Source organism: Bubalus bubalis, chromosome 24 (genome assembly GCF_019923935.1).
Source record: "Bubalus bubalis isolate 160015118507 breed Murrah chromosome 24, NDDB_SH_1, whole genome shotgun sequence".
NCBI classification, from domain to species: domain Eukaryota; kingdom Metazoa; phylum Chordata; class Mammalia; order Artiodactyla; family Bovidae; genus Bubalus; species Bubalus bubalis.
The window spans coordinates 38,613,688-38,628,404 of record NC_059180.1 but is presented as its reverse complement, the minus strand read 5'-3'; the positions used below and the strand labels follow the sequence as shown (position 1 = coordinate 38,628,404).

General features: G+C 45.4%; 1 protein-coding gene and 1 pseudogene across 2 annotated transcripts in view; one reads left to right on the top strand and one right to left on the bottom strand.

Annotated features, from left to right (window-relative positions):
• The first annotated feature begins 510 nt into the window (after positions 1-510).
• The window catches only part of DNAJA3 (DnaJ heat shock protein family (Hsp40) member A3), a 30,922-nt gene continuing 16,715 nt past the window's right edge, over positions 511-14,717 (top strand). The window contains exons 1-3 of one of the 2 annotated variants that reach the window (XM_006054876.4): positions 511-764; positions 9,461-9,594; positions 14,416-14,499. In XM_006054876.4, the coding sequence (XP_006054938.2) occupies positions 554-764; positions 9,461-9,594; positions 14,416-14,499 (429 nt within the window). In that variant the 5' untranslated portion in view covers positions 511-553. The remainder of the gene's footprint in view (positions 765-9,460; positions 9,595-14,415; positions 14,500-14,717) is intronic. The other variant, XM_006054877.4, reaches the window with a different exon arrangement.
• Positions 12,134-12,660, bottom strand: LOC102393476 (annotated as a pseudogene).

Sequence of the window (14,717 nt, the reverse complement as noted above, 5' to 3'; positions counted from 1 at the left end):
GAGTGAGCGTGGAGCCTGGCTCTGGGAAATAGGTTAACCAAGGTAACCGCTTGCGCACACGAGTGAGTAAGCCTCAGCTAGAAAACCTGAGACTCAGGGTCAAGAAAAAGGAAGCCGCACGGCATGCTGGGATCTGCGGGATGTAAGGCCGCATTGCACGCCGGGACTTGTAGTCCGGTCCCCCCCAAGCCCCCGCCACGCGCCCCGGCCAGGCCTCTCAGACCCGTTACATTCGGCTACATTCAACCACGTCTTTACACAGATAAGGTGAAGTATTGATCGTCCAGCACAGAATGAAGGGTCTTCTTAAGCCAAGTTACCAATTAGCACTTTTTAGAGTAAATACCTTTTCGGCGTCGGCAACCGAGAAAGCGCACTGGGTGCGGATGCGCACGCGCAACGCTAGTGGGTTGTTTTTTTTTTTCTCCTCCCCCTCCCCTCTAGAGTGCCCGCAGCAGGCCCCGCCCCCGGAAGCGCCGGCTCCGCGCGCGTGCGTCGTCCTCGTGAGGCCGCCTTGAGCCGGGTGGCGCAGGCGCAGTGTCCCCGGGCCAAGATGGCGGCGCGGCGCTCCACACGCTGGTTGCTGGTAGCTGTGGGGATCCCGCGGCTGCCGGCTGCAGCGGGGAGAGGGGCCCGGCCGCCCATGGGGGGCGTGGTGGGGGCGTCGCTGGGCCGCAATTTGAGCGTCACCGCCTTCCCGCCTTCCCTGGGAGGTCGCGGTCCTGGGGCGCTGCTGACATTGAGACCCGGTGTCAGCTTCACAGGTGAGGGTAGGCTCTAGCGCCCAAGGCCTGGAAAGGAGTGACTCTCTTCGCTCCAGCTACGAGGGTAGCGGGATGGAGTGTGTCTTCTGACCTACTTGCGGAACCGCTCTGGGGAGGTGGGCCGGCAGGAGGCAGAGAGGCCCAAATGGCTGCTCAGAAGCGGTGAAGGAGGAAGAGCTGCGTGGAGCCTCGAGCGGAGGGGACGAAACGCTCCGAGGCCGTGAACCTTCACCTCTCTGGCAATATTTCTGGAGGCCTCTTTCCCGCCATCTAGTGCTCCCCTGCCCAATTCCTTTTTCATCCCTCTACTTCCTAGCCTGTAGCGGCGGGGCAGAGGTAACTGCCATTCGGTGAGCACCGGCTCTTTGGCTCGGTAGGCACTGTGTACCTGGTCTCTCTTGATGGTAACAGCCCTACAAGGTGGGGATAATCATCCCCACTTTAAAGAATGGGAAACTGAGGTTCTAGCAGAGTTGACCCGCCCAAGGTCATAAAGTTAGATAAGGAGAGTTGTCTCGAACCTAGAATTGTTCTTTCAGAGCTTAGTCTCTTCTGCCACATGATGTAGATCGAAGGGCACACTGTTTTTTAGAGGTCTTTATGTTGGTTATTGGGCTTCCCTGGTGGCTCAGTGCGGTAGAGAATCTGGCCTGCCAGTGCAGAAGATGCAGGTTCTATCCCTGGGTCGGGGAGATCCCATGGAGAAGGAAATGGCACCCCACTCCATTATTGGTACCTGGGAAATTCCATGGGCAGAGCCTTGCGGGCTACAGTCCTTGGAGTCAGGAAGAGTCGGACACTTTAGGGACTGAGCACAGTGTGTTGCTTATTGCAATAAAAATGCAAACTAATATTTACTAAGCACTCTCTATGTATGAGGCAAGGATTGCTTCCATGAGGTAAACACTTACTATTATTTGGCCAAGTTGGTGGTCTTGTGGGATGTTAGTCCCCCAACCAGGAGTGGAGCTGGGCCCCTGCAGTGAAAGTGAGAACTCCTAAGCACTGGACTGCCAGGGAATTCCTACTGTTATTCTGTTTTATAGGTTAAGAAACCTAGTCTTAGATGTTAACCTGTAGAATGTCACAAAACTAGAAAGGGATTGCTCCTTGCCTGCTGCTTCTGTAATTGATGGAGGTGATGTTGAATTAGCATATATTAAGCTTTTTAGCTTAGCCATGGTGGTTTCTTATGCTGTGTGTTTGGACAATGTCCTTTATAGTGAGATAAGGAAGGAGGAAATTGAACCACTAATTATGTGCCTGAATTGTGCTCGATGTTTGTGTCCCCTAGAATTTGTGCAAATGCTATTTATCTATAAACTTACAGAGATGATTAATTAGAGGGGCCTGACAAGGTAGTTTACTTAAGATAATGTCCCAATAAGATCCAGTTTTGTAATGCTTACATAAAAGCCAGTCATTATGTATCAGTAATTGTGATTGCCTTGTACAGTGAACACTGATTCTAGTTGTGTGTGTGTGTGTGAGAGAGACAGAGAGAGACCTGGGTGGATTATTTAAATCCTTTTGTGCTTATCATTCCTTAATTGAAAATATTTTAGTTTATAGGTATTTATTGAGGACTTGTCATATGCCAGGTTCTGTTCTAGGTACTGGAGATACAGCAGAGAACAAAGAGATGGGATGTGATTTTGGTCAGGTGATCCCATTTGTTTATTCTGTTCCTGCTACCTATATTTCCTCACAGTAGTCTGCCCTGGTTTCCTCAGGATTTGGAAGTGATGTCATGCTGTATTTCTCAGTATGAGCAAAAGTGGTCATTTTTAGGTTTTGCCAACATTTTCTAATATCAGGGTTGTTGTGAATAGCATTTGCCTGCATCTTTATGCTGAAATATAATTCCTTAGATATCTGTGAAGGTAAATTTGTTCATATCACATATGTACACATTCGGAGAACATTTTTTTGGTGATTGTGTATGTGTGAAAGGAGGCAGACAAGCGCTAAATGGGAGCCTGGCATGGGGTCATTACTGAGGAGCTACGCGGTCAGCTGTCCTTTTCTTCAAGTTAGCCCAGTGCCCACAGTGGGCATGTTTTGTATCAGGTGTTGAACATGTGTGAGAGGTAGTGTCCTTCATGGTGCTCTGTTACCTATCACATCTTAGGGCATCAACTCAGCTCCCAAACGTTGGTCTGCGATCTCATCGCAAATCCAGTAGTACAATTAGATGATGTTAAAACAACACTTTATATCTGACTTGTTCTCCCAGAGTGGAAGGTAGTTTCCTCACACCTTCTCCCAGAGTGGAAGGTTGGCTATTCTTGGAATGACTTTGGAGGCTTATCCTGTTCTGGCTTGTTCTGAAATTGTCCAGACATTTATTGGTCATATCTTGGGTGGTGGGGAATGTATCTATTAAGTGAACTCTTGCTATATCATTGCTAATCTTTGATGCTTTGGGGATGGTGTCAGAAGCCATCAAACTTCTAGTTCAATGTGACTTGTCTTTATATTCAGTTTTACACATTACTGTCTTCCTGTTCTTAACCCAAGCCCAAGTTGTCTCCTCATGATGTTGAACCTGCAGCTTCCAGAACCTTTGCCACTACCGACCTCTGCCTTCTGGATTAAAGGGGGATGGGGGGAAGAGGCAGGGTGGGTCAAGGTAACCCCTCACCCCTGCAGTGAAGCGAAATGCTCAGACACTAGCTCTGCTATTTTTTCTCAAATATGACCAAAGAAAGTGGTACCTGCTGCTCCCTCACTGTCTGCTTTTCATATTTTAGAAAATCTAGGGTGAGTCGGGGTGGGGGGGATCCAGAAAATATGGATCCGCTTCCTGCTTCTGATTTGTAATGGCAAACCAGTATTCTTGCCTTGAGAACCCCATGAACAGTATGAGAAGGCAAAAAGGTAGGACACTGAAAAATGAACTCCCCAGGTCAGTAGGTGCCCAATATGCTACTGGAGATCAGTGGAGAACTAACTTGAGAAAGAATGAGATGGAGCCAAAGCAACACCAGTTGTGGTTGTGACTGGTGATGGAAGTAAAGTCCAATGCTGTAAAGAGCAATGTTGCATAGGAACCCGGAATGTTAGGTCCACGCTGCTGCTGCTGCTGCTAAGTCACTTCAGTTGTGTCTGACTCTGTGTGACCCCATAGACCGCAGCCCACCAGGCTCCTCCATCCCTGGGATTCTCCAGGCAAGAGTACTGGAGTGGGTTGCCATTGCCTTCTCCATAAATCAAGGCAAATTGGAAATGGTCAAACAGGAGATGGAACATCAATATTTTAGGAATCAGCAAACTAAAATGAACTGAAATGGTGAATTTAACTCAGATGACCATTATATCTACTACTGTGGGCAAGAATCCCTTAGAAGAAATGGAGTAGCCATCACGGTCAAAAAAAAGTCTGAAATGCAGTACTTGGATGCAATCTCAAAAATGACAGAATGATCTCTGTTTTGTTTCCAAGGAAAACCATTCAATATCACAGTAATCCAAGTCTATTCCTGACCAGTAATGCTGAAGAAGCTGAAGTTGAACAGTTCTATGAAGACCTACAAGACCTTCTAGAACTAACACCCAAAAAAAGATGTCCTTTTCATTATAGAGGACTGGAATGCAAAAGTAGGAAGTCAAGAAATACCTGGAGTAACAGGCAAATTTGGCCTTGGAGTACAGAATGAAGCAGGGCAAAGGCTAGTGGAGTTTTGCCAAGAGAACGGACTGGTCATAGCAGACACCCTCCTCCAACCACACGAGAGATGACTCAACACATGGAGATCACCAGATGGTCAACACCAAAATCAGATTGATTATATTCTTTGCAGCCAAAGATGGAGAAGCTCTATACAGTCAGCAAAAACAATACCAGGAGCTGACTGTGGCTCAGATCATGAACTCATTGCCAAATTCAGACTTAAATTGAAGAAAGTAGAGAAGACCATTAGACCTTTCAGGTATGACCTAAATCAAATCCCTTATGACTATACAATGGAAGTAAGAAATAGATTCAAGGGATCAGATCTGATAGAGTGCCTGAAGAACTATGGACGGAGGTCCATGACATTGTACAGGAGGCAGGGATCAAGACCATCCCCAAGAAAAAGAAATGCAAAAAGACAAAATGGCTGTCTGAGGAGGCCTTACAAATAGCTGTGAAAAGAAGAGAAGTGAAAGGCAAAGGAGTAAAGGAAAGATATACCCATTTGAATGCAGAGTTCCAAAGAATAACGAGATATTTAAGAAAACCTTCTTCAGTGATCAATGCAAAGAAATAGAGGAAAACAGTAGAATGGGAAAGACTAGAGATTTCTTCAAGAAAATCAGAGATACCAAGGGAACATTTCATGCAAAGATGAGCTTAATAAAGGACAGAAATGGTATGGACCTAATAGAAGCAGAAGATACTAAGAAGAGGTGGCAGGAATACACATAACTATACAAAAAAGATCTTCACGAACCAGATAATCATAATGGTGTGATCACTGACCTAGAGCCAGACATTCTGGAATGTGAAGTCAAGTGGGCCTTAGGAAGCATCACTATGAACAAACCTAGTGGAGGTGATGGAATTCCAGTTGGGCTATTTCAAGTCCTAAAAGATGATGCTGTGAAAGTGCTGCACTCAATATGCCAGCACATTTGGAAAACTCAGCAGTGGCCACAGGACTGGAAAAGGTCAGTTTTCATTCCAATCTCTAAGAAAGGCAATGCCAAAGAATGCTCAAACTACCACACAATTGCACTCATCTCACACACTAGCAAAGTAATGCTCAAAATTCTCCAAGCCAGGCTTCAACAGTACATGAACCGTGAACTTCCAGATGTTCAAGCTGGATTTAGAAAAGGCAGAGGAACCAGAGGTCAAATTGCCAACATCCATTGGATCATTGAAAAAGTGAGAGAGTTCCAGAGAAACATCGCTTTATTGACTATGCCAAAGCCTGTGACTGTGTGGATCACAACAAACTGTTGAAAATTCTTAAAAGAGATGGGAATACCAGACCACCTGACCTGCCTCCTGAGAAATCTGTATGCAGGTCAGGAAGCAACAGTTAGAACTGGAGATGGAACAACAGACTGGTTCCAAATCTGGAAAGGAGTATGTCAAGGCTGTATATTGTCACCCTGCTTATTTAACGTATATGCAAAGTACGTCATGAGAAATGCTGGACTGGATGAAGCACAAGCTGTAATCAAGATTGCCGGGAGAAATATCAATAACCTCAGATATGCAGATGACAGCACCCTTGTGGCGGAATGTGAAGAATAACTAAAGAGCCTCTTAATGAAAGTGAAACAGGAGAGTGAAAAAGTTGGCTTGAAACTCAACATTCAGAAAGCTAAGATCATGGCATCTGGTCCCATCACTTCATGGCAAATAGATGGGGCAACAGTGGAAACAGTGACAGACTTTATTTTCTTGGGCTCCAAAATCACTGTCAATGGTGACTGCAGCCATGAAATTAAAAGATGCTTGCTCCTTGGAAGAAAAGTTATGACCAGCCTAGACAGCATATTAAAAAGCAGAAACATTACTGTGCCAACAGAGGTCCGTCTAGTCAAAACTATGGTTTTTCCAGTGGTCATGTATGGATGTGAGAGTTGGACTATAAAGAAAGCTGAGCACCGAAGAATTGATACTTTTGAACTGTGGTGTTGGAGAAGACTCTTGAGAGTCCCTGGACTGCAAGGAGATCCAACCAGTCCATCCTAAAGGAAATCGGCCCTGAATATTCATTGGAAGGACTGATGCTGAAACTCCAATACTTTGGCCACCTGATGCGAAGAGCTGACTCATTGGAAAAGACCCTGATGCTGGGAAAGATAAGGTGGGAGGAGAAGGGGACAACAGAGGATAAGATAGTTGGATGACATCACCAACTCAATGGACATGAGTTTGAGGAAACTCTGGGAGTTGGTGATGCACAGGAAGGCCTGGTGTGCTGCGACCATGGGGTCGCAAAGAGTCAGACATGACTGAGCGACTTGTTCTCTTGTCTGATTATCCTTAATCTTGGCACCTTTCCTGGATATGCTCAATACCCTTGGCTGTCTTTTTTGCCTACACAGATTTTAAGTAGTTTCCCAGTCCTTGTTGTTAATGGTTTGAGAGTTCTTTTTTATGCAAATCTGATCAAGTCTCTGTTTAAGACTTGCAGTAGCTCCCTGTTGTCCTCAGGATAAAATCCAAACTTTAGCATCACTGACTCGATGGATGTGAATTTGAGCAAATTTGGGGAGATAGTGAAGGATAGGGAAGACTGGTGTACTGCAGTCCATGGGGTCACAAAAAGTCGGACACGATTTAGCCACTGAACAACAGCAACAACTAACATACTCAGAGGCCCTTCTGTTTATTCCCAGCACCTATCATTTTCATCATCATCTCTAACCACCCCTCTACCCTACCCCACCTCCACACACACTTACTTGAGTCTCTAGTCCTGTCGTAGCACCTGCAGTTGCACAAGGACTTTCTCCCTCCAAACCAAAGGTGATCACATGACGTAATTGCCAAAGGGAGAACTTTTGAAAGCGAATGAGAATGCTATTGCAAACAACGCCAGGACTGCAGGCGTAAATCTGGATGGATTCCAGCCCTCCTTAGCCAAATTAATTTCTGCAGCTTAACAGCAGCTGCCTTAGAAGACCTTCACTGAAACTTCTGAGACTGGGTTGTGCTGGTTTTCAGCTGCGGGTGATTCTGCCCTCCAGGGGGCAACTGGCAGTGTCTGGAGTTTTAGTTACCTGTTTGAGACTAGGAGGTGCTCCTGGTAACTAGGTAGCTGAGGATCCTGCTAACACATCCTCCAGTAAGCACATAGGTATGTTAGGATATAAATAAATACACGGGGCAGCAATAAGAAAGTACCAGAGAATAAGTGGCTGAAAAAGATAGGTTACTTTTTTCACAGTTCTGAAGGCTGTAGTCCGAGACTTTTGTTAGGGTCCTCTTTAAAGATCCCTGTTTCCAAATACAGTCACGTTCTGAGGTGCTGAGTGTTAGGACTTCAGCATATGAATTTGGGCGGGGGACAGAATTCAGCCCTTAACAGCACCCCCACCCCCCAGCAGGGAATCTGATCCTCCCATCTTCAACAGTGTGGAGGTTGAGAGGCCCTGGTTAGGGGATACTGTTGTGAGTTCTCACTCTGCGTCCCTGTGCACTAACATCCCTTCTCACACTGCTTCCCACACGCCCCTGCTGGGTTGGAAGCTCCTTAAGGGCACTGGCTTTGAGTCTTTCACTCAGTCTGTGTCCTCAGTGCCTAGTCCAGTGTTGAGATCATGAATGAATGCAAGCTCCCAGAGGGCAGGACCTTTGGCGTGATTTGCTGCTGTCTGCTGCAAGGAGCCCAGTGCCTGGCAGGCATGTTTGCTGAATGAGTGCTGAATCTCTGGCAGGGGAACCTTTGACTTAAAAACCTGGAGCTGCCTCCTGGTCCTCATTCTCTTTCTTGGCCGTCCCCTCCGCCTTAACTTGGCCTGTTCCGCAACCCCCCAGCCCCGCCTTCCCCATCTTCAGTTGTCACAGGATGGGTTGGGGGTTAGGAGGCAGGTTGTAGAGCGGCTCCCCCACCTTCACTTGGTGACAGGTCGGTAGAGTAGAGGGAGGTTGAGTAGCTGTGTCGCATCAGCCTCCTCCCTGCTGCTGATGCAAGAGGCCTGAAAGGAAGGCAGGGCGTGGAGGTGGGGCTGCCATGTGCTCTGACGTGCTCTGGGGTCAACAAAGGTTCTGGCACAAGGTTGTTTAACCTTGTGCGTCTGTATATATGTATTGACTGTTTCTAGGGGAGGGGTCAGTGCTTTTATCAGATGCTCTTAAAGAGATCTGTGATGCTGAAGACCAAGAACCATTTCTTTAGCCCAGCAGTTCTCAAACAGTGTGTAGCAGAATCGTCCCCTGGAGGGCTTGTTAGACACGGCTTGTTGGACCCTACCTCCAGAGGTTTGGATTCAGGTTTGGGTGGTGCCTGAAAAATGTACATTTCCAGGAGGCCGATGATGCTGCTAGTTCAGGGACCACACTCTGAAAACTACCCTGTAAGCAGATGTTCAGGGTTGCACGGTGGCGGGAGAGAACCTGGGGAGCTCTTGAGCTTTAAGTGAGATGAGGTCTCTGCCAGCACCTGGGATGTGGCAAGTGCTCTGCCGGCTGTGTAACAGGAGAGTGAAGTCGATTTTCAGTCATCCCCAGGTGCAGCCCCCATCTCTGGAGAGGTAATGAGGCTGCAGCCCTTGTGTAGTCCAGCAGGACTAGACACACCCCACACTCTGATTTTTGTATTTTCCGTATACTCTGGGTTTAGCCGGATTTGGTTTTGGTTTTGGCTGCGCCGGGTGTCTGTTGCTGCACTCAGGCTTCTTGCAGTGGCTTCTCGTTATGGAGCACAGACCCTAGAGCCTGTGGGCTCGGTACTTGTGGCTCACAGGCTTAGTTGCACCACGGCGTGTGGGATCTTCCTGGACCAGGTATCAAACCCATGTCCCCTGCATTGGCAGGTGGATTCTTACCCACTGGACCACCAGGGAAGTCCCTTTAGCTGTTTCTGAGGTGCAGTGAGTATGGTCTCCAGAAGGCTTGGAGGAGAACAGCCTCCAAAAGCTGTGACCTACCTCTGCTCCTTCATAGGTGTGGCCTGGCTGGTTGCTTACTCGCAATTTCCATTTGTTGAGTACGTTCCCAGAGTGATTTTCTTTCCTTTTTTCTTTTTCAGGAGTAAAACGGTACCCTTTTGTTTGTACTGCCTCCTTCCACACGAGCACCCATTTGGCTAAAGAAGATTATTACCAGATACTAGGAGTGCCCCGGAACGCCAGCCAGAAGGAGATCAAGAAAGCCTATTACCAGGTCTGTGTAGAAGCCAGATTTTAGAGCCGAGACTGTAGAAACGATGGTGTGGATCTAGGGTGACCTTGAGCCATGCAGTGCATGCGCCCATACATGTGGGTTGTGTGCTGGCTGATAAAGCTGGCTTTGCTAGATCATGTTTCTCAGTGCCTGTGGCCACGCTGGTTAATGTTTCAGGAAATGGAGACTCAGAACCAGAGATTTTCTTTTAATATTTTTCCATGGCTATTTTTGTATTTAAGTCTATTCTGTGTCTTCTGAATCGGTAGATGTGGTCGTCTAAATTTTAGATACTCATTCTTTGCATTCAGATACAAGTTTATGAATTTAGAATTAGTATTTTTTTTTAAACTCAAAAAGTGTGAAACTCCCATCATCATATCCCAGAATGTGTTGGGCTGATTGGTGAAGTGGCCTGTGAGGTATCTCAATCTGTGGTTTCTACACTTTTGCTCTGATCAACACAATAAAAATTTAAAAAAACTAAAGAGCAAGGGTGCCAATGTAGGAATGCTATCTTTTGTATTTTGCCTAATACAGATGTTAAAAATAATTAGGTACAATCTGTTAATATCATTTGATGGAAGAAAGAGCACCTTAATACCATAAAACCTAGGGAAGCCATAATGTCAGAATAAAGAAGATTAGTTTAATAAGGTTAATAAATACAATTTAAATTTTAAAAGTTACTTGGAGTTCCCTGGTGGTCTGGTGGTTGGGATTCCAAGCTTTTACTGCCGTGGCCTGGGTTCAATCCCTGCTTGGGGATCTGAGATTCCACAAGCTGTGCACAGTGTGGCCAGAAAGAAGAGAAGTTTTTAAAATTATTTTTATGTAAATTTGCTATGAGTCTTGATTTTTTTTTCTTTCTTTTAAAAATTTTTTTGGTGGGGAAATAAAAACTTTGGCTAAGCCTAATATTTGTGAACCAAGTACTGATCAAGACCAAACCTAACAGCTTATGGCTTGAGTAGCTATTCTCTCCACTCTCTCTCTCTCTTTCTCTTTTTTTAATGGGTAGAACTCACTGGTCTTTAGTTTATTCAAAGAGTTGTATAAGCAGCACTGCAATCAATTTGAGAACACTTTCAGCACCTCGAAAAGAAACCTCACGCCATAAGCCCTTATTCCCCATTCTCCTCTCTCTTCTGTCTTTTAAATCGCTAACCTACTTCCTGTCTCTAGGGATTTGCCTATTCTGGACACTTCATAGAAATGAAATCATGTAATATGTAGACTTTTGTGACTTTTTTTTTTAACTTTAGAATAATATTTACCAGGTTCCTCCACGTTGCAACAGATAGTAGTACTTCATTCCTTTTAGTGGTCAAATATTCTGTTGCATGGGTATACTACGTTTTATCTATCTGTTCATCAGTTGATGGATACTGATTCTCCACACCCTCTCAAACATTTATTTGTAGAATTTTTGATGATGGCCGTGCTGCCCAGTGTATCATACCTTACTATAGTTTTTTTGTTTTTATTTTAAAGCCAGAACATATATTGCGCGACTAATAGTTGAAATCCTTAAGATGAACTGGATGCTGAACAGCTGCTCCCTTGGGTTTAGGTGCAGTTCTGTCACGGAATCCATGCCTGAATCTGGGGTATACAATTTTTAGGTGCCTCATTCGACCAGTCCTGGTGGTATTTGGTCTTTTAGCTTTAGCACTGCAATTATACTTTCTCTTCGCTTGGCAGGGTAGCCACACTTGCCACAAGTCGACTTGTGAAGGTGGTAGGCCTTGGAGCCACAGCGGCGGCGCAGCGTGCGCGTCTTACTCCGTCGCTTTCCAAACGATGACGTTCCCTTGGTCGTCTTGCTTCTGCCGCGGAGACCGAAGCCCTTATTGTAGTTTTGATTTGCATTTCTGTAATAATTAGCCATGTTGAGCATCTTTTCATGTGCCCTTTGGCCATCTGTTTGTCTTCTTTGGAGAAATGTTTATTTGGGTCTTCTGCCCATTTTTTGATTGGATTTTTTTTTCTTTCTAATATTGAGCTAGCTATATGAGCTGTTAATATATTTTGGAAATTAATCTCTTTCCCCCATTCTGTAGGTTATCTTCATTTTTAGCTTCCTTTGCTGTGCAAAACCTTTTAGGTATAATTTGGTCCCATTAATGTATTTTGTTCTTTTTTCCATTACTCTGGGATACGGATCCAATATGATGTTGCTGTGATTTATGTCAAAAGTGTTCTGCTTATGTTTTCCTCTAGGAGTTTTATAGTATCCAGTCTTATATTTAGGTCTTTAATCTATTTTGAGTTTATTTTTGTATATGGTGTTAGAGGGAGAAGGAAATGGCAACCCACTCCAGTGTTCTTGCCTGGAGAATTCCATGGACAGAGGAGCCTGGCGGGCTGTAGTTCATGAGGTTTCAAAGAGTTGGACATGACTGAGCGACTGTCACTCATGGTGTTAGAAAGTGTTCTAATTTTATTCTTTTATACATAGCTGTCCAGTTTTCCCAGCACCACTTATTGAAGAGACTGTCTTTTCTCCATTGTATAGTCTTGCCTCCTTTGTTGTAGGTTAATTGACCATTGGTGTGTGGACTTGTTTCTGGTGCCAGACTGTTTTAGACTGGCTGCACCGTTCTGGATTTTCACCCACAGTGTGTGAGGGTTCTGATTTTTCTGCGTCCTCGCCAATACTTATCTTTTTTTTTTTTTTTTTAAACAACTGATTATTGGTTTATTAAAAAGGTGGTAATAGGCATCGGCAGTGGTGATTTCCACCTTGCCTCCTGGCTCAATGCTGATGGAAGTGATCTGCTTGACACTGTGCAGGTCGATGAGTTGCTTGTGGATCCTCATCTGCAATCGATCCCAAGTCTTAGAACCTTCACTGCAAGGAGTTTTCCTTGTAGTTATTCTCAGAGTCTTGGTAGGCATCCAAACAGGTCCTTTCACTTAGAGATTCTTTTCCTTCTCGCCTCTGATCAGATCAGCACACACCTTCTCCAGAGACTTCACGTTGCGGCTGGTGTGGGTGATCCTAATCCGGCGAATGGCCACCACCGGCCCTACGGGAGTCTTGCCGGTATCTTTAAAGGCCATAGTGCGGCACGGCTTCCTGACTGTCTTGTTCCTCGGCCAGAGTGAACAGTGGTGTCAGGAGCAGGAGCAGGTGGCACCGAGCTCCGCTGCAGAGGCGACTGCATCTTCCTCAAAGAGCCTGTCTTTTTGATTCAAGCCACCTTAGCAGGTGTGAAGTGATATCTCACTGTGGTTTTGATTAGCTTTTCCGTCTTGGGAGAGTAAATAGCTTGTCTCTCCTTTTGAGCTGGAAGGTCAGGTACCTGGTGGCAAAGGTAGGTGAAGATTGGCGAGATGGAGACTGGGACCAACTTATTGGGACATGTGAGGCCCTTAGCACGTACTAGAGATTTCGTTTAAGAGAGAGTAGAAACCATCCAAGTTTTTAGGTGTGAAAATTAAAAAATTGGGTAAAGTTGTGTAATTTGAAACCGAAAATTTAGAAAGTAGGCTTTATGGAGCATACTTTATGCTTTATGGAGCATATGCTGGGGTTGGACCTTGATAAAAACTTTTCATGTTTACATCATTTAATCCTCAAGGCAGAAGACTTGGCTAGGTTATGACATGCTGCCGAGGCCTCACAGCCAATCAGTGGCATTTAGGAGACTAAAATGCAGGTCTTTCTGAGTGCAAAGGGCCTTTCTTTGATCTCAAGCGCATCAGCATTTCTTACCTTGGCCTGGAACCAGGCTTGCGACCTACCGTGATCTACTTTGTTGCCTTCAGAGCTCCCTTCCGGCCGAGCCTCTGCCGTGCTTCTATCACATGTTGGTGTGAGGACCAGTGTCTCGGGTGCAGAGTGAGCAGCCAGCTGTGGGCAGGGATGGGGCCGGCCGTCCCCACAGTTCCTTTTGGCTTCAGGACTCTGAGCCCTCCTTGCCCTCACACCAGGGAAACCCACTGGGAAGGCATCAGTAAGCTGCAGCAGAGAGTCAGCACCTGCAAAGGTGTTGCACAGCACTGCTCAGCGTGGCCAGGAGGAAACCTTTGTGTTAGAGCTGCTCAGGTCTCCTGTGTACTCTGGATAGCCAAGTTAGGATCGTGTTTGGATTTTTAATATTGAAATCTGTGTTTTGAATAGGTAATGCATTCCCCTTGTTCTGAATTCAGAAAGTACAGAGGAGTGTGCAGTGAGAAGACCTCTCTTTCCCATCCATCCCCTCCCCTCTGTAGCAGTCAGCCTTTCCAGCTTAGTGTCTGCTCTTCCAAAACTAATTTATACAGCAGATGTATCTATCCAGTTATTTCCCTCTTTTTACGTAGATGATAGTCTAATCAGATTTACTCTTTGGCATCTCTCACAAAGGGCCCCAAGTTCTAAAGAATTAGTTGTTATTTCTGTTGAGAGATTTGTTGCAGTTGAAAACCATATACACATCTCAGAGTTGAAGAGAGAGTTTTCTTTCTTTCCCTTTCCCAAAACTCAGTTTGCCATTTTGTAATAAACTTTTGATCAGAATTGAAAACTGAGCACAGTTCATGAAGTGTATGTTCTTAATTCTGGCTGTGTGGGTTTCGCTTTTAGTTTGTTTTTATTGAGGGGTAGTTGACATATTAGTATCAGGTGTACAACAATGATTCAACATTTGTATACACTATGAGATGATCATCATAAACATCTAGTTAGGGATGATTTAGTTTTAAATCTTGTCTTAAGAATTGCTGTTGTGAAGTCTGATAACTGCTACAAAGGAGGTGAGGTGTGACTGGTGTCTGGGGTTCAGTTTTAGTGATCATCTTGTGTCCATACTAATTGACCGTTTCCTCCCTTAGCTTGCCAAGAAATATCACCCAGACACGAATAAGGATGATCCCAAAGCCAAGGAGAAGTTCTCCCAGCTGGCAGAGGCCTATGAGGTAACACGGCCCACCAGTGTGTGCAGTCCCTGTCATTCAGCTGTGTGCGTGGGTCAGAGCGTGTTGCACTGGCAACCTGACGTGAGAAGGTTCAGTGGGAAGGCCATGTCCCCCTCCAGATCACCTTGTTGAAGGGGAAAAAAAAACAAACTTCACAGTTCCAAAATGCTCACATGAGATCTCACTAGAAATCTCAACAAAGAACAGAACCCAATAAT